The sequence below is a fragment of the Schistocerca americana genome, chromosome 1 (assembly GCF_021461395.2).
Source record: "Schistocerca americana isolate TAMUIC-IGC-003095 chromosome 1, iqSchAmer2.1, whole genome shotgun sequence".
In the NCBI taxonomy this organism is placed as follows: domain Eukaryota; kingdom Metazoa; phylum Arthropoda; class Insecta; order Orthoptera; family Acrididae; genus Schistocerca; species Schistocerca americana.
In genome coordinates, this window is record NC_060119.1 from 1,106,322,089 (window position 1) to 1,106,349,727 (window position 27,639).

The following is a 27,639-nucleotide window of genomic DNA, read 5'->3' on the forward strand; positions in this document are numbered from 1 at the left end:
GAAAGAAATACAGTAGAAGAAGAATGGGTAGCTCTGAGGGATGAAGTAGTGAAGGCAGCAGAGGATCAAGTAGGTAAAAAGACGAGGGCTAGTAGAAATCCTTGGGTAACAGAAGAAATATTGAATTTAATTGATGAAAGGAGAAAATATAAAAATGCAGTAAATGAAGCAGGCAAAAAGGAATACAAACGTCTCAAAAATGAGATCGACAGGAGGTGCAAAATGCCTAAGCAGGGATGGCTAGAGGACAAATGTAAGGATGTAGAGGCTTATCTCACTAGGGGTAAGATAGATACTGCCTACAGGAAAATTAAAGAGACCTTTGGAGAAAAGAGAGCCACTTGTATGAATATCAAGAGCTCAGACGGAAACCCAGTTCTAAGCAAAGAAGGGAAAGCAGAAAGGTGGAAGGAGTATATAGAGGGTCTATACAAGGGCGATGTACTTGAGGACAATATTATGGAAATGGAAGAGGATGTAGATGAAGATGAAATGGGAGATACGATACTGCGTGAAGAGTTTGACAGAGCACTGAAAGACCTGAGTCGAAACAAGGCCCCCGAAGTAGACAACATTCCATTGGAACTACTGACGGCCTTGGGAAAGCCAGTCCTGACAAAACTCTACCATCTGGTGAGCAAGACGTATGAAACAGGCGAAATACCCTCAGACTTCAAGAATAATTTAATAATTCCAATCCCAAAGAAAGCAGGTGTTGACAGATGTGAAAATTACCGAACTATCAGTTTAATAAGTCACAGCTGCAAAATACTAACACAAATTCTTTACAGACGAATGGAAAAACTAGTAGAAGCCGACCTTGGGGAAGATCAGTTTGGATTCTGTAGAAATATAGGAACACGTGAGGCAATATTGACCCTACGACTTATCTTAGAAGCTAGATTAAGGAAAGGCAAACCTACGTTTCTAGCATTTGCAGACTTAGAGAAAGCTTTTGACAATGTTGACTGGAATACTCTCTTTCAAATTCTGAAGGTGGCAGGGGTAAAATACAGGGAGCGAAAGGCTATTTACAATTTGTACAGAAACCAGATGGCAGTTATAAGAGTCGAGGAGCATGAAAGGGAAGCAGTGGTTGGGAAGGGAGTGAGACAGGGTTGTAGCCTCTCCTCAATGTTATTCAATCTGTATATTGAGCAAGCAATGAAGGAAACAAAAGAAAAATTCGGAGTAGGTATTAAAATCCATGGAGAAGAAATAAAAACTTTGAGGTTTGCCTATGACATTGTAATTCTGTCAGAGACAGCAAAGGACTTGGAAGAGCAGTTGAACGGAATGGATAGTGTCTTGAAAGGAGGATATAAGATGAACATCAACAAAAGTAAAACGATGATAATGGAATGTAGTCGAATTAAGTCGGGTGATGCTGAGGGAATTAGATTAGGAAATGAGACACTTAAAGTAGTAAAGGAGTTTTGCTATTTGGGGAGCAAAATAACTGATGATGGGCGAAGTAGAGAGGATATAAAATGTAGACTGGCAATGGGAAGGAAAGCATTTGTGAAGAAGAGAAATTTGTTAACATCGAGTATAGATTTAAGTGTCAGGAAGTCATTTCTGAAAGTATTTGTATGGAGTGTAGCCATGTATGGAAGTGAAACATGGACGATAAATAGTTTGGACAAGAAGAGAATAGAAGCTTTTGAAATGTGGTGCTACAGAAGAATGCTGAAGATTAGATGGGTAGATCACATAACTAATGAGGAGGTATTGAATAGGATTTGGGAGAAGAGAAATTTGTGGCACAACTTGACTAGTAGAAGGGATCGGTTGGTAGGACATGTTCTGAGGCATCAAGGGATCACCAATTTAGTATTGGAGGGCAACGTGGAGGATAAAAATCGTAGAGGGAGACCAAGAGATGAATACACTAAGCAGATTCAGAAGGATGTAGGTTGCAGTAGTTACTGGGAGATTAAGCAGCTTGCACATGATAGAGTAGCATGGAGAGCTGCATCAAACCAGTCTCAGGACTGAAGACCACAACAACAACAACAACAACAACATAGGATTGGCAATGGAATACCACTGGTGAAATGATGGGAAAAAGTTGTGTGTAGATAATTGTCATTTCCAGGCATGATAGAAGGTAGTCAAAACCCTAGCAAAGAATGGGTGGTTGTTGTCCTAGTCTGAGTGATATGGAGTAATTGGAGGCAGAGGGAGGGGTGGTGCTGCTTTGTGAATGGGTTATTGTGGTAGCTGGAGGGATCTGTTTACAGACTAGCTTTGGAGGGTTGTGGCTACCTGTGACAGCCTTATTGAGACATTCTGCATACTGAGCAAGTGATTGCTTGCTAATGGAGATGCAGTGTCTCAGGCAAGCAAGTCCATTACCATCTGGATCCCTACTTGCACTGTTGACACCACCTCCCTATATAAATCAACATCTCACACTCCCATAGCCTTGCTACCTTCACACAAAACAACTTGTAATGTCCCCCAAACCCACCACATCATTCTCCAGAAATACGACCAATCATATTCTTCTTTGAGAGGAAGACAGACAAACCGATATCCTATTTCATATCCACATGTGTCCTATCCTCCAACCACATCCACAAACCAGCTATAAAATATCATCATCTTTTCCCAAAATCTCTCAGGATTGGAACAACTCAACCTAATTCTTCACCAGGTCTTCAACTACGTATCATCATATCTGGAAATGTCCGCCTCCTTAGCTGGATGGTCAGCGCATCTGGCTGCCATGCAGCAGGCTGGGGTTTGATTCCATACCAGGTCAGAGATTTTATCCACTCGGGAACTGTGCACTGTGTTGTCATCATCAACACGCAAGTCGCCTAGTGTGGCATCAACTGAAAAAACTTGCAACTCGGGCCGAAATCGCCCAGGTGCAGACTCCCAGCCACCAGTGCCATACAACCATTTCATATTCGTATACGGAAATAAACATTCTACCTTCAATCCTTCACAGTGCTCCAAAAGTTGTATTCTGCTGTCCAATTAATAGAGGACACATCCTGGTCCTTACTTACCCCATACCTAGTTCCCAGTCCTTGCCAGATGGGTTATATTCCTGTGGAAGATCCATGCTCAAGACCTGTACCCAACCAACAGACCCTATTCTAGTACTATGATAGGGTAGAATACGCCTATAACACAGGCAGGGTCACATGTGGAGGCAGTCTTGAGATATACCAGCTCTGCTGTAACTTCTGCACACCCTTTTATGTGGGCATAGCTACCAACCAGCTGTCTGCTCAGATGAATGGCCACTGCCAAAAGGTGGCCAAGAGCAGAGTTGACCACCCAGTAGAAAATCATGCCTCCAGGCACAACATGATACCCAGCTACGCTTCCTCTAAAATGAGCTTCTCAGAATCACTTAAATGGGAACTGTGCTTACAACATATCTTCTATCCTGCACTCCTTCTTGGCAGCAATTCCCGGCCTGTCCAATATCCGCATTGACTTTGCAGTTTCTACACTGATATCCTCCTTTCCACAGTATACCCCTGTTCTACCCCCCCCCCCCCCTTTTAGTCCACTTCATTGTGTGACACCCACAACTCCTCCTGCCAGTGCCATGGTTAACTTACCATCATAACTTACCCTCACCACACTGCTATGCTCCCTTTGCCTCCCAGCTGTCAGCAACCCTTCACTCCCTCTCCCTGACACATTCCTCCTTTCAAAGCCAACAATCCATCAACCCAGTCAAGCTGCCAGTGCTGGTATAATGTAATTGGCTCTGACAGTGTATCCTATGTTGTGTATAAGAGTGGCATCATCCAAAAGCTTAGCAAAATTTTGAACAATGTTTCCGTGCTATCAGCTGCCCAGTGCCTCATGAGTTTTTACACTTACAAACTTAAATAATCTGAAAAGTTTGTCATGTCTTGATTGTTATAATCCATCAAGTTGTAGAGTTTATTTTATTTATTTATTTATTTTTTTCGGCATCATAAGCTTCTTCAAAGTAAACATTAATACAGCACTAATACCTGGAGGTGTAGTCTGGTTATTTTATTTTATTTTTCTTTTCAAGACACCCTTTTGTGTACAGTAATTCCAATTTTTTTTTAGAACTTTTAAAAAATTTGTTTTGCTATCTTGCTTTTGCTTGTCTTAAGTTACTGCTAAAATCTGTTGCACAATTTTTTTTTTTATGTCCCTGACTAAGTTTCTTTCAAACATACATAGCTAAACAGTTAATTCACCAAATCTTTTGGCAGTGTCTTTAGTTAATAACAGCCAGGTAGTCTGAAGTCTCAGATAAGCTTGGTAATGTACCTAAAAATTTTACCAGCATAAAAAAAAAGCTGGCGAAGAATATTCATTCCTAGCTACAGGTTCATTATGTAACTCATTACACAGAAAGCCTCTGAGCACTATGGGACTTAACATCTGAGGTCATCAGTCCCCCATTACACAGACTTTTCAGCCTTGCTATGAGAGGTGATACACTCATCTATTGTCCAGCAAAAGGTGAAGAAATCAGTGAAAATCTGTAGCAACCGCTCTATTTAGTTGGCTTCAAATTGCTGCTTTAAATAATTCCATGCATCATATCCATCATTCTTTGTTAGCAGCATCATTAATAGCTCTTGTTATAACAGACTTTGTGGTAAAAATGATAATATTACCTGCAGAGAAGGAAAAATCTTTTCTGTCTCAGTTATGGTTATGGCCTAACTATCATATAAAACACTGAGTTTACAAGACATTTAATTTACTAAAAAGAAAACAATTAACACAAATCTTACAACTTTATTAACTGTAGTGCACAATAATGTTATAATAATTAACATTTTGTAGTATCATTTACATAATTTCAATTTTTAAATATTTTACATTGATATCATTGGAATGGGAAGTTTGTTTGTGAATATGTACTACCAGTATTAAAATCAGGATGCATTTTCATGTTAATTAGAATACATATGAGATGCAGACAGAACATAATGAAATAACTGTTCATACAGAAAAATCTGCTTGCCAAGGGAATTAATTGTCTTTCCTTTGACAAACTATTTATTCTGTTTTATTAATGATATATGAAGACAGCTGGTATTAGAATATGGCTCTGGAATGCAATCAGTACCATGCCACAAAACAGCACAAATCACTTCACCATTCAATATAAATATCCCAAAATAACAACAGATTAGCATAATAAATATTTCAAAGGAGTAACTCTTCATAATATTTGGTCTTTTGCCATAGCTATATATAAACACAGCTCTTGCACCTCTGAGAACTCTGAAGAAAACGAAAGAATAATGGTTAATCATAACTGTATACCCAAATATCAAAATATTTCCATTCGGAACATGCATATGAGAGCAGATGTTCACCTGAGAAAGGTTTTATGCACAGACCTTAAAAAAATTCTTCAGCAGTCTCCCTAGGGCAATATACAGCATATTTATAAAATACTGACATCACATAATGCTTGTGGTCTTTAATGGTCTCAATACAAAACAAAGTATTCTTTAAAATACATGAAAAAGGAATGATTACTTAAAAGCAGAAAATACATGGCAGTAGCTGGACATCTGATGCCAAAACTGCCATCAGAATTACCATGTAAATCAGTAAAAATGTGATTTAACAGCAAAACTGGTATAATATAAGATACAACACCGGAGGAATGTGAAATAGGTCACTGAGAAGGACAGGTAAATAACAGTCTCAGGTTCACAGAAAACCACTTGTATACTGGCACTTCAGTACAAATTGGCATGCCCGACAATTTTTTTGAACCTCAGTATATAAACAAAGATTGCAAAAAAAAGATATATAAACAATCCCAATACACAGTATTCAAAACCACAAAAAAGTTGTACGTTTCCCAAATGCAAGCTGCCAATCATTTTCAAAAACTAGTTTGATGCACAATAGTGGGCCGTAATCCAAAGGGTCTCGGCACCGGTGGCTTCACACAGAGCAGATCAAACCGCTTCTTCAGCACCTGCCGTAGTTGCTGCCTCTTCTCTGTCAAATGGAGCATCCTTGCTTTGAACTCTTGTATCTCTTCTGGTGGAATATAACTTTCTTCTCCATCATCGTCATCATCGGAAGAACGCAATTCCTGTCAATACAAAAATTACTCATTAATTTTACTAGTTTCCATAAAGTATCAGCAAAGCTGCTGGAGTGGGATGTACAAAAGCTTAAATTGAAAACAAAATTAATTTCTTCAATTGAACTTCAGTCATGCAGTGCCTATAAAGCCTATGAATAGGGTGAATAACACAGTAACAGTGAAATCCAAGAAAAACTATACATAAAATAAAAGCCCCTTCATGAGGACTCTCGAACAGAGAAAGAAATACATGCAGGTCTAACAACTGCTAACAGAACACTTTACAATTTTACTAAAATTTTAAGAAAAAGTGCACTTTGCACCAATTTCAAAATTTGTTTATATCAATCCACTATAACTAGTATCATTACATGGACCTAAAGCTTAAATTTTAGGAAATAATATAGCAAAAAAAAAAAAAAAAAAAAAAAAAAAAAAAAAAAAAAAAAAAAAAAATAACTATCAACATTCAAAAGAAAATAGCAAGAAAGATTTTTGAGTTGTGACAGATGAAGATAGCAGAGAATGAAAGATTAGTAAAAATAAGAACTATTGGTGTTATACAAACACTGTGGTGATATCACAATGCTAAAGGCAATATAATGGCAAAGATACAAACATAGAAACACTCTTTGCGATCAGAAATTTGCTGGACTAGACACCACCCACCAAGGCGCGTGGAATTTGGTGAGAGACTTTTTCAGGGTACAACACTAAATTCCCACACTACTAGGACAAGATGGAGCAGTCCAGTCCTGTGAAGAGAAGGTGAAACTGATGGCCACCACACTCTCAGCATCTTTCTAGATGAAGATGAAGGGAGAACTCTTCAAATCCGACACTTGAAACCGACCATTTGAACGTATCATAATACATGAAATCACATAAGCCATCGAATTATTGGTACGCAAGGTGAATGGAAGACAGATTTGTTGGAAAATGCAATGAAATACATCTGTAAGGGGAAACACATGCAAGACACTAGTGTGACCAATTCTTGAGTATGCTCCAATGCTTGTAGTCCTTAACCAGTAGGCATCAGTTCAGGCTTACAGAAATCATGAATGCCGTCCTCAGCAACACTTCCCTGCCTTTGGAAGGTAGCTAACATCTTTATGTTCAGAATGTTAGGGAAAGAGCAGTCTCTTTCACAGAATTGCAGATCCATCAGCCTGCTGCACTCTCTCAGCAAATTGGTAGAAAAAGTAATTAAACAATGACTCACCAGACATTGTATAACAGTAACACCTTGAGGCCAGAGCAATTTGGATTCAGGTACTACCATTAAACAACTACTTTTCTATGTTGTGGCACACACAAAAATGGCTACAACACCAACAAGTTGACAGTGGTCATTTTGCTAATACTAAGAAAGCATTTGATTGTATCTGGCATAATGGTGTCATATGGGAACTAAATGTTACTGAGTTCCCTGGTAGACTTTTACGTCTCATACACTCATATGTCACCAACAGACTTTTATGTTTCATACACTCATATGTCACCAACAGAAGTTTCTAAACTGAAATTGAGGGCAAACACTCAGCACTACATGGCATGCAAGTGGAAGTATCCTCTACATGTGGAAGTAGCCTCTACATTAATGACTGGTAGCCATACATGCAGATGGCACTTTATCTTTCCACAGGACTGGAAACTATCAAACACCAATTCCCACCTACTGGCAGTGGGAGTGTTGAACCTTCATTGGAGAAACAATGAGTTAAGGTAAATGTCAGCAAATGCGAGGCAGTCCTGTTCACACAGACCAAGCCAACTGCACAAGTGCCAATTCTGCAGATAGAGTACTACTCACACAACCACTAAACTTTTCTTAGGTCAAAAACATCAGAGGCTGGCTGGATTGGAAGCTCAGTTGCAGGGATTACAGCGGCAAATAGTGTCCACTTGAGGCTCTAAAGACCATATCCAATTCTCAAAAGGCAAAGCACACTGAATAGGAGGGAGGCTAGGTCCATGTTTATATGGCTCTTAACTGACTGCTGACAATGTACAAGGCCCCAGTTTGGGGATAAGCAGCACCAACATACTTGAGCCACTTCATAGGAAACAAGGTACTAAATTAGAAGCAATGATAAATGGTACATATACACCTTGGACATCCACCTTGCATTCAACTTTGATCCTCTCAGAGAATTACAAGAAACTGCAGGTGAAAGTATTATCTTCCAAAAACACTCTTTCATAGGTGAAACTAACCAATTATGGCCAGCAGTTTTTATATACAGACAACACACATCAGCAAGTCCCTAAGACATTTACAATTCTTCATCTTGATCTTGAAAGACACTGTGAGTGTGGTGGCCATCAGTTTCAGATTCTCGTCATAGAAGTTAACTGTTCTGTCTCTTTCTCGTAGTGCAGGAGTGTAGTGTCGTTCCCTGATGAAGTATCTTGTCCAGCAAGTCTCTGATCCCAAAGTGTGTTTCTAGCTTTCTCATTATGATGCCTTTAGCATTGTGGCATTACATTTTTTGTACAACTCCCATAGTTCTTATTTTTGGTAATCCTCCATTTTCTGGTATCTTCATCACCTTTACCGGCCTGTGATGAAACTCAGCAGAGAATTTCTAAAGATGCCAACAACACTGTCACACAAATAGACCCTACACACCTAATACAATGAGAAGGAAGTTTTATCAGGCACTCTAATGTAAACTGGTTCATAACAGGAGCCGTTAGTCTGCGGGAGCAAGCCCATGAGATTTTGCAGGTGCTGATGATCACAATAACATACTGACCAACTAACTGTTAACATATTGCAATACCAATTATGAGGTGTTGTGAATGGCATATAACTTACTTTCTGCTATTTGCCCTACTGCCCGAACAAAGTCTCAGATGCTTTTTGCCTCACTGCAGCATCTTTTCCCATCTGCCATTATGCTTTTACAGTCACTTAGTCCATTATCTTCAGGTGGGACCATGTTAGTGGGAGACTGTTACAGACATATAGATAACAGAATAGACATGCATCCTGTGATCCTATCAAATTCCAGCCTGAATTTAACATTCAAAAACTTAAATTCTGTCAGAATATTGCCATTCTCTTCTGGCAACAGAGCAGAAAAAGAAAGACTACTAGCTGTGGAAACAGTTGGTGTCAATCTGTGTATGTAGTGCAAAATGGTACTTATGCAGCAAGCCTATCAGCTTTTCATCTACTTTAGTTTCAGTGCAGGCTGTTACAGCTACTTCCCACACTACACAACACATTTTGTTAAAATTCAACATATTTTCAAGGTACCAAAGTTTCTCCTAACAAAAGGACAAGTTCTAAAAACAGAGCCATTTTCTTGGTCGTTGGGTGGCTACAGTTGCTGGCTATTCTTCATCTGAAAGTGGCACCTACTCTCCACTCTTTTCTAAATGATAGCTTGAAGTTCAGTAGTAGTGTCAACTAAAGTACGTGGAGGAAAGGGCAGTGCACAGTAATGACTGAGGTGGAACTAAAGGGAATCAAAACAGCAACCTGGAGAGAAATGGCTCCAAACAAAGGGCTAATCAAGGGTAATAAGTTCTTGAACTAGTACAATGAGGAAGGTGGTTGCTTTACTCAAAACATATCAAACTCAACCTCTGTGATGCAAAACTGTGTCCATATTAAACCCTACAATAACCACCAACAGCACCTCCACTGCACATTCTCCAATTCATAACACAAAAAAAGTGTTTACAGCCTTGGTATCCATAGATATTGATGTGTTAAGCAAACTGCCTTATCCAATGTGCAAAATTTCATGTTCAGGGAATCACAAAAAGGCACTGTTTTCCCCACTTAGTCCACAAATGGATCTCAAGAGCTATATTGTTTCAGGCTGATGGTACACCTTTCACAAACAGTGACTCGCCACAAAAACCCTATTATCCTCGTGCTATCTTTTGTTGTACCCTGAAATATTAAATTCAATCTTTCGGAACAGCTTCACACCAAATCACAACACAATTCCTAATTTCAAATGTTGCACAGATGCGAAAATGACAGGTACAAAAAGAAATGAGTGTAGAATTGAAAAACAGTTAACATTGTTCAATATAGGAAATACAGGGTCTGATGGGTGCCCTTTATGATTCTATACTGACTATGCAGAGGTCATATGCCTCATCTTTTAGCTTCAGTTTACTGTAGGTTCCTGTAATGACAGAGTGTACCATGTGACTGGAAAAAGATGCAGGTAATTCCAGCGTATAGTGTACAGAACACTGAAATTGTTAGACCTGTTGGTCTAGTGGCAAAGCATGTGCCTGGAACCTGAAAGGTTAAGATGTCAATTTCCTATCAGACATTGGAATATTTCAATCTACCTCCAACTCATCTTTCATTTCTTAATGACGTGAAGATTTCACAGGAATGACACGGCCGCTGGACTGAGCACTACTTGTAATAGTGGCTTGTACTGAGGTGTCATGGTGAGATGCTCCCTGTGTTTGGATCACTGGTGTTTACTTCGTCAACCATGCGCCTTTGCCTACCAGATATTTTTGAGTCCTTACTAAATTTGCGATGTGATTGAGGCCACATGCTGCAGTTCATTTTGGCATGTTCTCTGCTACTTTGGTTGGTCTGTGTAGCAAACCTACATAATCCTGATAGACTTCAGTGTAATGTATGAACCTTGGTGAGCTCGACATTTAGCAGGTGTTAACATGTAGTGATTGTTCGCGAGAAACTTCCACACTGTTACTATTAAGTGTAGTTTGTTGTTCTTGCTACATCATTCTATTGTCCACAGTTACACCAATGCATTAAGGATAGATCAGCATCCTGAACTTGTTAAACCTAATGGTCATTTGATAGTAATTCTCACTTTGCATTATTCGTGCATGCACTTTTAAATTTAGGTATTTCATATTTCTGAAGTTAAACACTTCCACTCAAGTGTAACACTTATGCTCTACTTCTGTGGTGTTTTGGGGGAGGCTTGTGCGGTCTTTCACTTGCTACCTTGTTTGTGTTCTGATTGTATGTTTTAGAATAAATACTGGTTATGTACTGTGTTCACAAATGCAGACAGTAATGCCTTTTCATAATTTGCCAGTTAGTAGTCTAGTGCAATGGTATCTTCTGTCTATTTACAGCAAGTCAAAATTTTATTTGTCATTTCGCTATTGGTGAATATTCAATCTCAAAATCATCCACACTGGATTTAAATATTTTCTTTGCTTTAGTATTTGTGGCTCAAAAATGATTTCTGTTGCATGTTCGCGCGCGCGCGCTGGTTTTTGTGTGTGTGTGTGTGTGTGTGTGTGTCGTTTAGGGGACTGTGTACAATGTCATTCACTTACTATGTAAATCTAATTTGTATTCCGTACGTTCCACAACCTGTTCTTAATTGATCTCTCACCTGGGCACCTAAAAGTAAAGCTCTTGTTGATAACAAAGGTTTATGTTCTATTAAAGAATTCTGCTCTGTCCAATTCATAGATACGCATAATAATTTTTCTTTAAAATATTTTTATTAACATCCTCCTCTGTCCGCTTCACAGACGTGTATAGTTTGTTTCTTTTTTTAAACATGTGGTTGTTTCACCTGTGTTTTAGTATTGGTCATAAAACATTTTACTTTGTCTGCTTCCTATATGTGTACATTCTTTTTTTAAAAAAAAACTTTGGATTAATGGTTTCCATATCTGCTTCACAGACGTGTGTAATTTGTGGTTTCACTCATGCTTTGATAAGTTTGGAACATACTGTTGAGTCTGCTTCACAGACAAGTACAAATTGTTACCTTTAAAAATTATTTTGCATTTATAGTTTTACTGTTTGCCACTGACACGACAGCACCTTGAGAATCAGCTATCTGCTACTATCTGGAACTATTGCTAAAACCTTTGTTAAATTCTTGTGCATTTATCACAATCTAAAGATTTATTTTCAATTTGCTGACCCTTGTAATCAACAGTTTGTCCATTGTGGTGAATCATTCATACTTGTTTTGATATCTGTAAGATAGGTCTCCTTTGTAAATAAATAATTATTTATTTAAAATTATTCTATTGACGGTCAGCACTTTACTACTACTACTTCTTCTTCTTCTTCTTCTTCTTCTTCTTCTACAGTAGTGCAACAGCCCTTGGTGAGCGTTGGCTTCTTCTACAATCTTCCTCCACATTTCTCGATTATTTGCTGCTCTTTTCCACTCCCGGACTCCCATATTGGTGATATCCATTATTACCTCATCGATCCATCTTCTTCTAGGTCTCCCTTTTCGCCTAACTGAATGGATCATACCTTTCATCATTTTCTTTGGAATTCTATCCTCTGTCATTCTCTCCAAGTGTCCAAGCCATCGTATTCGCTGTGATTTCACAAATTTTACTATGTCCCTCCCTTGTATTAACTCTTGTAATTCGGCATTGTAGCGTATTCTCCAGCCTTCTTCCTCCCTTATTGGCCCATAGATTTTGCGTAGTATTTTCTTAGTGCATTTTTATCGTGTTCTGTCAACGTCCATACCTCTGAGCTGTATGTGATAACTGGGCGGACTAGGGAATTATATATTAGCAGTTTAGTTTTTCTTGTAACAAGGCTATTTTTGAAATAGCTGCATATTTGCAAAGTAAGCTCTGTTTCCTGCTTGTATTCTTTCCCTTATAGCCTTTCCAATACTGTTATCATTTGTTATTAGGGCTCCCAAGTAGTTAAAAGAGGACACTCCATTGAAGCATTTCCCATTGATGTTTAGGTTTTTAGGGGTTGTTCTGGCCTCAGATTGTGACATTACCATATATTTTGTTTTGTTTTCATTTACTATGAGCACTTTACTACACCCAGATCCTAGTTCCCTACCAGTTAAATTTATTTCTTACTGAATTGTGAACATATGTGTGGCTCATATGTGAAGGCTTTTGTGAAGACCAAACAACACCTACGTCAGAATTATGGGAAGCACTGATCTTGTGAAACTCAGCTTGCTCTCTGTCTGTTCACGAGATCCAGAGGGCAGTCATTAGCAGATACCAGGTTGATAGCAATTCTTATAACTTCAAATAGAATGCCTCTGATACAATACCACATCATTGTCTCAAACAAAATACAAGCACACACAGTATTCCTATTAAAAAGAATTTAGAGCCATTCCTAATGAAGAGGTACCGTCAGAATCAAATCTGGCACACCCCGAGGAAGGACACTGTTGTTGGCAATATACAGTGTGTGTGTGTGTGTGTGTGTGTGTGTGTGTGTGTGTGTGTGTGTGGAAATCCCCGTTACAAACTTCTAGGAGTTGTATAGGGCAACAGGTACATAATATTTTGAATAGTAACCTGTGTCCAGAAACGTACTGTTTCCATTCTATGATGGTTTCAATTCAGATGTGTAATATGTCCACGCTTGCTGAGGGAAAGAGAAAAGTCTCAGTGCTGCTTGTCTTGGTATGCAATGGTGTTGACAGGATGATGTGTACCGTCAGAAGATCGCCTGATGTCACTTTACAATGGTGCACCACCCCACTTCTAGTGTGCGGTTTGGAGACATCAACAGATGCTATGGTGAAAGGTGGATAGGCTGAGGTGGTCCAACGGGGTGATTGCCGCAATCGCTGGATTTAACTCTTATGTACTACTTCTTGTGGGATCGTACACAAAGTTAAATTTACGAGACTTCAGTAGACACAGAGGATCTGCTGGCATGAGTTTTGGCCCTTGCACTAGAAACTGAAGAGACATCAGGTGGGATAGAGAGTGTGTAGCAGAACATGTTTCATAGGTACAACGTCTAATGTTGGAGATCGCCACATAGAGTTGCTGTTGTAATACATCAGTGCTGCTCTGTATGTACAGTATGTTGGCTTCTTTTTTGTTCTGGATATGTTTTAGTGTTAATACGAACAAATGTGCTCAAGTCATAATAGATATTTCAATGTGTTTCCTTTCAAACTGTTACCTAATAACTGTACTGTGTCGTGTGTAATCTCATTCTCAATCAGAAGTAGATGAGTTCAAACATCCGAACCGAAACTGTCATAGAACGGAAACAGTGCATTTCTGGACATCAGTTCCTATTCAAAATATTATGATGAACTCACCCCCCTCTACAAGTCCTAGAAGTTTGTAATGGGAATTTCCGAACACCTTGTATATAAATGACTTGGCAGGTAACATCTCTAGCCCAACAAGGCTTATCATCGTTATATTCACATACAATGCCATTGTGTGGAAGGAGGTTGAAGTTAGAAATCTGTTATGAAATGCAGATACAGTTGCAGATGATCAATGTGTCATGCAAGGACTGAAATATGTGCAAAGCTGACATAAATAACTGTAATTTTATCCATATGAATGGATGGAAAGATCCAATATTGTTTGCTCAGATGATCAGTAATCAGTCACTGAAATCAGTCAGAACCTACTGGGATATGGGGACTGCAGAAAGTGATTTAAACATTAATATAGCAGTCCAAGTAACTTTTATTGAATGCTGCACTACATTCAAAGGTACACATACATGACAATTTTTCAACACAGTCATCAAGTCTCTCTAAACAACGGGCAGAAGATTTTACCAATTGTTAAATTATTCGATGACAGAAATCTTCTTCTTGTTCAAGCATATGAGCAACTGGCATTTGGCCAAAACTTTGATTTGTTTGTGGTGGCTGATCTGCAGTGTAGCCCGAGGTCCAGGTTACATAGAAAGGTTATAATTTGGTGAAACAAATGAATGAGACTGCAGAATAAAGACTGTGGTATCAGACTGACCTGTAGTGTAGTCAAATTTTTAAATTTGCACCATATAGAGTTGGTGGGCTTCAACTAAATGCCGGTTGTATCACACTTAATTGCTTGTGCTGAAAAGTCATTTGAGAAGTGCTGTGTGAACATCATCGGAAAATTTGTGATTCCTGCGAATCAGTTTCTCAATTACCTGGACCTTATAATCTGTGGTCAATGCCTTCCTTCCTGATTCAGCGACCCCAATATCTGTGCAGCCTTTGTCAAATTGTTTTGCACCATTTTACAACCGCTGGATACAACATTGCTTTTGCTCCATACACAACCAGAATTTTAATGGCGAGTATGGGTGCTTCAGATGTTTTGACCACAAGAATCATACTGTCCCACACACTTGAGCTTTGGAGTATGTTACCAGTTGCCACCCCATTTCACGCACACGTTGTGCTGTATTTATTGCCTGTACTGTCACACATCTGACAATGTGCTGCTCTTGTTGCTCAATGGTCTCAGTGTGGGATGATGTGTAATTTACTTTTTGAAGTCTCCTCATATCTAGAAGTTTCTGTATGGAGCACTCTGTGCCCTCTGCTACACGTGGTAAAGTGAGTTGAGGGGTACAAATGTTAGGTCGAGACCTCCCTAATAATGTGGAATAACCACAGAAACCTTGACATGACGAAGGCATATGTCCTACTTGATATAGGGGGAGAATCTTTTTGTTCTGATCTTCAGTTCAAAGATTGGATTGGTGCAGCTCTCCACCCAAGTCTGTTCTCTGCATAACTACTGAAAACTATGTCCAACTGACCCTGATTATTGTAGACAAACTATTCCTTCTTTTAGTCAAGTTGAGCCATAAATTTTTTCTCCTCAATTTCATTCAATACTTCATCAATTATCTGACATCTTATTCAGAAATCGTCTGTAGAAACAAATTAAAAAAACATTTGTTCTCTTCTTGACTGTACTGTTTATTATGCACGTTTTACTTCCATACAAGGCTACACACCAGACAATCCCTTTCAGAAAAGATTTCAAACATTCAAACTCATATTAGATGTTAATAGCAAAACACTGCAACAATGAGTCTCATTTCCTAATCTCATCCCCTCAGTATCCTCTCATTTCATTCAGTTATATTCCATTAGCTCTGTTTTGATTTTGTTGAGATTCATTTCATAGTCTCTTGGCTCAGTGGTAAAGTGCCAAACTACAAATCCAAAGATCTCAATTTCGATCTCCATTCAATTCTAGAATTTTTGTCTTTCACTTATCACTTCTTTCACCTCTGGTAATGTTTGCTGAAGTGAAAAATGCAGAGTTGCACAATCGGTCAGAATCCACACGAAACGGTAGGTCCCCAGACAATGGGCTGGATCTAGATCTAGGCTTACATCTAAATGGCTACTCTGCAAATCACATTTATAAGTACCTGGCAGAGTGTTCATTGAAACACCTTCACAATTCTCTATTATTCCAATCTCGTACAGCACGTGGAAAGAACGCACACCTATATCTTTCCGTACGAGCTCTGATTTCCCTTATTTTATTGTGGTGATCATTTCTGCCTATGAAGGTCAACATCAACAAAATATTTTCGCATTTGGAGGAGAAAGTTGGTGATTGGAATTTTGTGGGAAGATTCCATTGCAACGAAAAACGCCTTTCTTTTAATGACATCGAACCCAAATACTGTATCATTTCAGTGACACTCTCACCCATATTTCGCGATAATACAAAACGTACTGCCCTTCTTTGAACTTTTTCGATTTACTCCAACAGTCCTATCTGGTAAGGATCCCATGCTGCGCAACGGTATTCTAAAAAGAGGACGGACAAGTGTAGTGTCGGCAGTCTCCTTAGTAGATCTATTACATTTCCTAAGCGTCCTGCCAATAAAACACAAGTCTTTTGTTAGCCTTCCGCACAACATTTTCTGTGTGTTCCTTCCCATTTAAGTTGTTTGTAATTGTAATTCCTAGATATTTAGTTGAATTTACAGCCTTTAGATTTGACTGATTTAGCGTGTAACCAAAGTCTAACGAATTCCTTTTAGCACTTATGTGGATGACCTCATGCTTTTCGTTATTTAGCGTCAATTGCCAATTTTTGCACCATTCGGATATCTTTTCTAAATCATTTTGCAATTTCTTTTGATTTTCTGATGACTTTAATAGTCAGTGTCATCTGCAAACAACCTAAGATGGCTGATCAGATTGTCTTCCAAATCGTTTATACGGATAAGGAACAGCAAAGGGCCTATAACACTACCTTGGGAAATGCCAGGAATCACTTCTGTTTTACTTGATGACTTTCCGTCAATTACTAATAACTGTGACCTCCCCGACAGGAAATCACAAATCCAGTCTCATAACAGACGATATTCCATAAGCACGCAACTTCACTACAAGCCGCTTGTGTGGTACGGTGTCAAAGCCTTCCAGAAATCCAGAAATATGGAATCTATCTGAAATCCCTTGTCAGCAGCACTCAACACCTCATGCGAGTAAAGAGCTAGTTGTGTTTCACAAGAATGATGTTTTCTAAATCCATGTTCACTATGCGTCAACAGACTGTTTTCTTGGAGGTAATTCATAATGTTCAAACACAACATATGTTCCAAAATCCTGCTGGATATCGACATTAACAATATGGGCCTGTAATTAAGTGTATTACTCCTACTACCTATTTTTTCTTGAATAATGGTGTGAACTGTGCAACTTTCCAGTCTTTGGGTATGGATCTTTCATGAAGCGAACGGTTTTATATGATTTTAAGTATGGAGCTAATGCATCAGAATACTCTGAAAGGAACCTAACTGGTATACAGTCTGGACCAGAAGACTTGCTTTTATTAAGTAATTTAAGTTGCTTCAGTACTCCGAGGATATTTACTTCTACGTTACTCATACTGGCAGCTGTTCTTGATTCAAATTCTGTAATATTTATTTCGTCTTCTTTTGTGAAGGCACTTCGGAAGGCTGTGTCTAGTAACTCTACTTAGGCAACACCGTCTTCGATAGCATCTCCACTGCTAATGCGCAGAGAAGGCATTGATTGTTTCTTGCCGCTAATATACTTCACATACAACCAGAATCTCTTTGGATTTTCTGCCAGGTCTCAAGACAAAGTTTCACAGTGGAAAGTGTTATAAGCTTCTCGTTGAAGTCCGCGCTAAATTTCAAGCTTCTGTAAAAGATCACCAATCTTGGGGATTTTGCACCTGTTTAAATTTGGCATGTTTGTTTTGTTGTTTCTGCAACAGTGTTCTAACCCGTTTTGTGTACCAAGGAGGATCAGCTCTGTCCTTTGTTAGTTTATTTGGTATAAGCCTCTCAATTGCTGCCGATACTATTTCTTTGAATTTAAGTCACATCTGGCCTACACTTATATTATTAATTTGGAATGAGTGGAGATTGTCTCTCAGGAAGGCATCAAGTGATTTTTTATCTGCTTTTTTGAATAGGTATATTTTTCGCTTATTTTTCGAGGACTTGGGGATTACAATATTCAATCTCACTATGACAACTCTGTGTTCCCTAATCCCTGTATTCGTTCTGATGCTCATTATTAACTCAGTATGTTTTCACAACTGTTTACTATTTGCATCGGCTCATGAACTAACTGCTAGAAATAATTTTCTGAGAATGCATTTAGCACAATTTCGGGCGATGTTTTATGCTTACCTCTGGAATTAAACATGTATTTTTGCCAACATATCGAGGGTAAATTAAAGTCACCACCAACTATAATCGTATAAGTCAGGTACATGTTTGAAATCAAACTCAGGAACTATCAACATCAATTTCATGATGAGATAAACTACCTCTAACAGCAACAAACACCCCACCGCCAACTGTGTTTAGCCTATCCTTTCGGAACATCTTTAGGTCCTTTGCAAAAATTTCGGCTGAGCTTATCTCCAGTTTTAGTCACCTTTCAGTGCCTATAACGATTTGAGCATCAGTGCTTTCTATTAGGGCTTGGAGCTTTGGTATTTTCCCAACACAGCTATGACAATTTAAAACTGTTATACCAATGGTTCCTGTATGTACGTTCTTCCTGTGTGGGGTCTGCACCCTTTGTGACTGAATCCCTTCTTGTGTTTTCCCACGACCCTCTAACCTAAAAAAGTGCCCAGTCCACACCACACAGCCCTTGCTACCCATGTAGCTGTCTCCTGCGTATAGTGGACACCTGACCTATTCAGTGGAACCCGAAACCAACCACCCTTTGGTGCAAGTCTAGGAATCTGCAGTCTACACGATCGCAGAACCGTCTGAGCCTCTGATTCAGACCCTCCACTCGGGTCTGTACCAGAGGTCCTCAATTGGTCCTGTTGACTATGCTGCAAATGGTCAGCTCTGCTTTTATCTTGCAAGCAAGAATGGCAGCCTTTACCGCTTCTGTTAGCTGCTCAAAACCAGAGAGAATCTCTTCTGATCCAAAGTGACATGCATAATTGGTACTGACATGAACAACCACGAGCAGTCATTTCAAAGGTCAAAGGAAGGCAGTGGCATAACAACTCCAATAGGAGCTTGTCTAGTAAAGCACGGTTCTCAAGACAAAGTTTGGTTTGAAACTTCCTGTCAGATTAAAACTGTGTAGCAAAACCTTTGTCTTTTGCAGAAAGTGCTCTAAATGCAAGGATAGCACTCCTGGATGAAAGGATACAGTGTAGGCATGGCTTAGCCAAGCCACAGCCTGTGAAATTTTTACTCAGCGATGGAATGTGCACTGATATGAAACTTCTTGGCAGATTAAAACTATGCCTGACTGAGATTCAAACTCGGAACCTTTGCCTTTCTCAGGCAAGTGCTCTTCAGATTGATGACTGCTTTAGTAATATCTTTTTGAGACAATATCCATTCTGTTTGACTGATCTTCCAAGTCGTTTGCCATCTGGCAGAATTACAATGTCATCAGCAAGCTTTGAAGTTTTTCTTTCTTCTTCCTTGAGATGTAGCAGTGGTATGTCTGTCCGCTGTCCACACTCATCATGCCCCTTGTCCACAACTGGCTAAATTAAAATAATGAAAGAAAGCAAGTATAAGCATAACTAGCTGTATAGAGATGCTGAGTTGCGATAGGCAAAATAAAAAGATTCACACAATCATAGGTTTCGGCCATTAAGGCCTTTGTCAGCAGTAGACACACACACAAACACTCACGCAAATGCACTCTGAGACTGCAGATGTGTGTGTGTGTGTGTGTGTGTGTGTGTGTGTGTGTGTGTTGCTGACAAAGGCCTTAATGGCCAAAAGCTACAACTGTGTGAATCTTTTTATTGTGCCTATCGCGACTCAGCATCTCCGCTATACGGTGAATAGCAACTTTCCTTCTCTGGTATTGTTATATTCCATCCTGGATTTTCCATTGTTTGATTATAGCTGTATAGAGAATTTTATTAGAATAATTGTGGTGAAAAGTGCAATACGATCTGAGTAGCGAATCACATGATATTCAACTTTTAATTCAGTTGATTGATCTACATTTACAAGTGCCAGATATGAGAGGGACTGTTTTTGATTTATGACAAATTCACAGATTTAGGCAATGTCAGACAATGTGCAAAGCTTATGCCAGTCACAACGCCATTGCTGTAATTCATGTAGGTCAGTGGAGTATCTTTACTTATATAATGTTCGCTGCCTCAGTGTTGTGATGACCCATTTTGGTACTGATAGGGAGAGGATTCTGTTATTTTGTGTTTGCTGCAAAAGTGCCAGCATTTCCTAAACTATCCTAGTGGAGTGGAAGCATGATTGGCATCACAGGTACAGGTTTCAAAACAGATGGCAGATTAATATTGTGTATTCTGGTACAAGTAACTTTCTCATACATATTGGTAGTGTCTGAGGGAAGTTATAAGTGAGTGCATTGTGAATTTTGATTGAAGCATTTGTAACTTGCTGTAACGAATGTTCATCTATGACAATGGAGGACACTGAGCCTTGACAATGTATTCAGCTTCTTGGGCCTTCACAATATATTCAGCTTCTGCCAGATTTGTCTTTGATTTACTGGTGTAACAACTTCCTCAGAGTGTAATTTTCTTAGCACAATCATTCTCTGAATTCATATAGTGGTGTACAATGTCCTGGTAGCTGTCCTATAGGTAAGATCAGGTAAGTTTGACACATGGGAAAAGTGCGGCTGGACATTAAAAGATACAGCAACAAAAAGAGTGGTACATTGATGGTTAGGGTTTGGACCGCCATTATTGTCTTGTAGCAAACCGGATGTGTTATTGATATGACTAAGAATTCAAATGTACTTAAAATATATGAGAGATATGGAAATAGGTTACATCCTGAATTCTAGTATGCTTTCCAAATTTTTCCTTGGTTTCCTTCATCGCTTGTTAAAGTTACACAGCAAATAACATCAGTGATAGCCCACTACCCTTTCTCACTTTCTTCTCAACAGCTTCCCTTTCCTGTTCCTCAACTCAATTGCTGATAACGTTTTGCTCCTTGTATTTTATCCCTGCTACCTCAAAATTCCTACGATTTTATTTCAGTCAATATCATCAGAAGTTTTGTTTAAAACTGAAGATGTGATAAATGTAGGTTTCAGAATTGCCTCGTGTATCCCTGCACTTTTACAAACCTCAAAGTGATCTGCCCCAATAGCAGCTTCTATCAGACTTACCATTTTTCAGTAAATAATTTGTTTTAGTATGAGGGGCAGTCAAATGAAAACTTAACACCCACTGCAATGGGACCGTAGAATGATTCCATTCAAAAGTAATCACCACGCACATTAAAGCCTTTATCCCAGAGATCAGATGATCAATTCCAGTTTCAAAGAATGCAGTATGCCACTAATGGATCCACAACCACACCCATTTTTGCACTTCCTCATCCAACAAAACCCGATGTCCATGCATGTATTTCTTCAGGTAGCCAAAGATGGGAAATCCACACAGTGCAAGATCTGGGTTGTAGGCAAGAAGTTGGAATGTTTGCCAACCAAAATTGCTGCAGCATAGCCTTCATCCAATTGTGAGGGATGTTTCCACTACTGGCTCTACCATTTGCCCTCAGGCTTGAAATGGTGACACTACGTTGATGACCTTCTCCTTCGACTGCAGGAGCCTTTTGCTCAAAAGTCATAATGCCCAGGAATGCTGTCAGATGGAATCATCCTGTTGTACAACAACGCCTGCCTCCACACTGCCACTTTGACAACGGTTACACTTTCAACACTCAACATCCTTGATACAGCCCAGATCTTTTGCTGTGCGATTTTCACATCTTTGGCTACCTGAAGAAAGACATGCAGGATGTATTGTTTCAGTTGGATGAGGATCTGCAAGTGTGGGTACTTACATTTTGGAAGCATGACATATTAAATTGATGGTTCGGTATTATTCTCACCTTTTAGTGCCTGTCTTCTTTGGATTTTGGATTATTACATCTTTCTTGAAGTCTGAGGTTACTTCACCTATCTCATATATCGTGCATTTTAAGTGTAGTAGTTTTTGTCTTGGTTGGTTCTCCCAAGGATCTCAATAATTTTGAGTGAGTGAATATCATCAACTCTTAAGTGTTCTGTCAAATTCATCTCACAGTGTCACATCTCTCGTATTACATTTATTTACTTCCTCTTCCCTTTCCATAATACTGCCTTCAAGTTTCTTTCCTTACAGCAGCTGTTCTATAAATTCTTTCCATCTTTCAGCCTTCACTTCTTGGTACACTACTGGCTAGCCATTTGAGCCCTTGATAATCATACAGCTGCTTCTCTTGTCTCAAAAGGTTTCTTTAATTCTGTTGTAGGTAGCATCACCCCCAGGATCATGGACCTTGCGATGGTGGGATGGCTTGCATGCCTCAACAATACAGATAGCTGTACCATAGGCGCAACCACAATGGAGGGTTATCTGCTGTGATCCCAGACAAACGTGTGGTTCCTGAAGAGCCGCAGTGGCCTTTCAGCAGTTGCAGGGGCAATGGTCTGGATGATTGACTGATCTGACCTTGTAACATCAGCGCATGACCTTGCTATGCTGGTACTGTAAATTGCTGAAAGTAATGGGAACCTAAACCTGTAACTTTTCCCACAGGCACACTGTCCTAGTGTATGGTTAATGATGATGGCACCCTCTTCTGTAAAATAATCTGGTGGTAAAATAGTCTGCCACTTTATTTCCAGCAGGTTCTACTCAGGGTGATGATGTCATCTGGAGAAACAAAACTATATACAGGTCAGAGCATGGAATGTTAGCTCCCTGTATTGGGCAGCGCAAGTAGGTTAGAAAACTTAAAAAATGGAAATAGCATAATTTTGCACAGAGCATAATTTAATCATTGCTAAGAATCTTGCTAGAAGGTTGTATATGTGGAAGAGAGCAGGAGACACTGGAAGGTTTCCGATAGATTGTATAATGGTGAAACAGAGATTTCAATAAATTGTACAAAACTTCCAGTGCCAGACATGGACTCTGACTATTGTTACGAACTGTAAGTTAAAACTTAAGAAACTGCAACAAGGAAGTAAATTTAGGAGATGGGACCTGGATAATCAGAAAGAACTGGAGATTGCTGAGAATTTCAGAGGAAGCATTAGGCAACAAGTGACTACAACAGGGAAAGGAATAAAATACAAATGGAATAGGTAGCTCTTTGAAAGATGAAATAGTGAAGGCAGCAGAGGATCAAATAGGTAACAGGACAATACTTAACAGTAATCCTTGCTGGTCACAGGAGATACTGAATTTAACTGATGAAAAGAGACAATACAAAAATGAAGCAAGCAAAGGGGAATACAAATGTCGAAAAAATGAGATTGATAGGAAGTGTAAAATGGCCAAGGACAAATGACTAGAGGAGAACTGTGAGGATACAGATATTAGGGGAAAGATGGATACTGCCTATAGGAAAATTGAAGAGGTCTTCGGAGAATAGAGAAATTACTCTATGAATATCACAATCACTGACTCAAAACCAGTACTAAGCAAAGAACAGAAAGCTGAAAGGTGGAAGGAGTATATAGAGGGGATATACAAGGAAAATGAACTTTAAAAGGCAATATTACAGAAAGGGAACAGGACATGGATGAGGTGGGAGATATGATACCGTGAGAAGAATTTGACAGAGAACTGAAAGACGTAAGTTGAAACAAGGGAGTAGACAACATTCTGTTAGAGCTATTAATAGCCTTGAGAAGCCATCCATGACAAAACTATTCTACCTAGTGTGCAAGATGCACGAGACAGGCGAAATATCCTCACGCTTCAAGAAGAATGCAATAATTAAAATTCCAAAGAAAACAAGTGCTAACAGGTGTGAATATTACAGAACTATCAGTTTAATACATCATGGTTGCAAAATAAGATGAATTTTTGACAAAAGAATAGAGAAACTGATGACAGAAGCCAACCTCAGACAAGATCAGCTTGAATTCTGGATGAATGTAGGAACATGCAAAGCAATAATGACCCAACGGCTTCTCTTAAGATACGTTAAGGAAAGGAAAAACCTACATTTATAGCATTTGTAGACTTGGAAAAAGTTTTTGACTATGTTGACTGGAATACATTGTTTGAAATTCTGAAGGCACCGGGGGTACAACACAGGGAGCAAAAGGGTCTTTACAAGTTGTACAGAAACCAGACAGCAGTAGAGCGGGGCATGAAAAGAAAACGGTGGTTGAAAAGGGAGTGAGACAGGATTTAGCCTATACCTGGTGTTATTCAATCTGGACAATGAGCAAGCAGTAAAGGAAACCAAAGAAAAATCTGAAGAAGGAATCAACATTCAGGGATAATAAAGTTAAACTTTTAGGTTTGCCAATGAGATTGTAATTTTGTCAGAGACAGCAAAGAACTTTTAACAGCAGTTGAATGAAATAGACGGTGTCTTGAGAGCACAACAAGGATAATGGAATGTAGTCTAATTAAATCAGGAAATGCTGACGAAATTAAATTAGGAAATGAGAGACTTGAAGTATTAAATGCATTTTGCTATTTGGGCACTAAAGTAAGTGATGAAGGCCAAGGTAGTGAGGATATAATGTGTAGACTGGCAACGGCAAGAGAAGAATTTGTGAAGAAGAGCAATTTGTTAACTTCGTTTATAGATTAAGTGCTAGGAAGTCTTTTCTGAAGGTTTTTGTCTCAAGTATAGCCATGTATACAAGCGAAATGGTTGTCATTCCTTCGACAACCATGCCTCCATCCTTGCTACCCTCCCTGTTTTCCTTTCCCTGTTGCTTCATAACCTGAGTTGTGAGTAACTGAATCCACTTTCCCTTCTCCCCTTTCTTTCCCCTCTCTCCTCCTTGATGAAGGAACATTTGTTCCGATAGCTAGGAATGTAAATTTTCGGTTCTGTTTTTTGTGTATCTATCGGCTGTAATGAGCTGAGGTAAGTACTGGCCAGCCCCTGTATCTCTTTGTTAGAAGATAAAATAGATAGCTCTTGTAACTAATGAGGAGGTACAGAATAGCATTGGTGAGAAAAGAAATTTTTGCACATCTTGACTAAACGAAGGGATCTGTTGATAGGACATGTCCCGAACGTAAAGGATCACCAATTTAGTATTGTAAGGAAATGTGGAAGGTAAAAATTGTAGAGGGAGACCAAGACAAGAATACAGTAAGCAAGGCTCAAAAGAATGTGGGTTGCATTAGTTATTTGGAAATGAAGAAGCTTGCACAGGATAGGGTAGTACGGAGAGCTGCATCAAAAATCTTCAGACTAAAGACCATAACAACAGGTGGCATCTTTCCTGAAGTGACACAAGCTTCTAGAGATTTGCTTTGCTTCTACAGCCATTCCTGTTTTGCAATTTTGCATTTCTTATGAACCTCCTTTTTTTAGACCTCTGTATTCTCTTTTACTGGCATTTTCAAATTTTTCCTTCCGTCAGTTAAATTCATTTTATGTGTCAACCAAATATTTTTACTGGCCTTGCCTTTTTGCCTATTTGATCCTCTGATGCCTTCTCTACTTCAACTCTCAAAGCTACCTGATGGTCTCCATTGTCTATTGCTCCCTTTGAAACAACAACCAATTGTTGTTTCAATGTATCCAGATCCTATCTCCTTAAATCATAAGAATCAAATTTAATTGTAATTCATACCCAAAATAAGTCACTTACAAGTACCTAGTCTAAGCAATTCTCAAGTACTGTTTATTGGTCTGGCACCCTTACCAAATTGGACTAATGAAGGAGAAATTCAAAGACCAACTGTACAATTCTTCATGGGTTGATTTTATTTAATAAATTCAGGAAGACAAAAACAACAATAATCTTAGTTCACTGTTACCCACACTGAAACTGAGTTTATTTAGTGGTTTTGTTCCCTGTGATTCTACTAAACCCAATCAGTACCCTTAAGTAGTAGTAAGAGACCATTTAATAGTTCCTTATTAGACACAATTTCTTCAAACTCTACCAACCCAAATGTTCTGTGTAAATGCAATGTTCAAAATTTCATGTAGACTTATTCTACACATTTTGTAACACCACATCCTCAAGGCATTCAATGATTAAATACAGAATTCACTTAAAACTTATACAATTCATGGAATATTTAATAACAATTTGACAAGCCATTCTATTTACTCATTAGGCCTACATGAATGAAGCAGATAGTTACTTATCTATAGGAGAATGAAAAATTCAAACAGTGCAGTGTGATTAGCTTGACCTACCTCAAGCATCTGCTGCAGGGATAGTAACTGCACACCATTGTGATAGCTCCCATTCTTCACAGTGTTGTGACTAAGGGTGCAAGTGTGAGAGTCACTGAGCTGATCCGAAAGGTTGTCTCCTGTTGACAAAAGTTTCTTTAGATTAGCCAATCATTCAATACTACAACATAGCTACTTTTATATCAACAACTCTCAGTCACAGGTGTCATTCAGAATCCAGATTAAGGAAAGCATAAACGACTGTTTGGAACAAGCAACACTGGTACCTTTAGAAAAAAGAAAAAAAAAACTGGTGACATATTAGCCATAAGATTATTCAAGAAATTAATTTATTCTGTACATTTCATTTTTAGCATATGGAAAAACTACAGAAAAATATTAAACACAAACAACAAAAAATAAGATAGAAAAGATAAAATAATGAGATAGTATAGAACCAGTACTGGCCAAAAGAATCAAACTCCCATCCATAAAACAGCTACAAATTTCTGATTACTTTACATATAAGTTAACACGTTATATGTTTGATGTTAGGTGTGTGGGTGAGAAAAAGTTTAAGAAAGGTTTGAATTATGTTTAAATGTTTGTAGGAAACTGCTAAGTGCTCTCACTGTCTACACTGTATGAGTATACTATGGATTGGAGGGGGGGGGGGGGGGGTGATTTGCACTCTGTTTGCTAGTTTTTTTTTCATTCATCTCAATGTTTATGGAGTAATATTTCCTGAACTGCTTGTCTTACAATGATGATTCTGCAGATACATACAGTAGTATATATGTGGATACTGTTTGCAAAAGATGTTGTGAATACAGTTAGTAGCACCAGCATCATGTCTGATGCTGAAGTTTTACTGCATGAACAGCACGAAAACTTTAAGTTACGATTATACCTCTTAATGTGTAGATTATGACAGTACTTTAAATTTTTAAACTCAGTCAATAATTCTATAAAATGCTGGAACTGCTCCTAGAAGCATTACATGGGCAACGTGCAACTAGAACTGAGCACAATGAAGCACAAACCGGGTTAGCCATTTAGTAATGGCAGATTACAGCAAGTGATACACAGAGATGTAAAGGGCAATTCCTTAATGGAACACATTTTTGCATTTAGAGGAGAAAGTTGGTGATTGGAATATCATGAGAAGATTCCATTGCAAAGGAAAACGCCTTTCTTTTAATGACGTCCAGCCCAAATCCTG

At 38.8% G+C, this 27,639-nt stretch overlaps 1 protein-coding gene across 1 annotated transcript in view; it reads right to left on the reverse strand.

Moving 5' to 3' along the window:
• Positions 1–4,786: 4,786 nt before the first annotated feature.
• Positions 4,787–27,639, reverse strand: part of LOC124550727 (gametogenetin-binding protein 2-like) — a 122,888-nt gene continuing 100,035 nt past the window's right edge. The window contains exons 10-11 of the mRNA XM_047125450.1: positions 26,439–26,557; positions 4,787–6,079 (exon numbers count right to left, since the gene is read on the reverse strand). Coding sequence (XP_046981406.1) covers positions 5,864–6,079; positions 26,439–26,557 — 335 coding nt within the window. The 3' untranslated portion in view covers positions 4,787–5,863. The remainder of the gene's footprint in view (positions 6,080–26,438; positions 26,558–27,639) is intronic.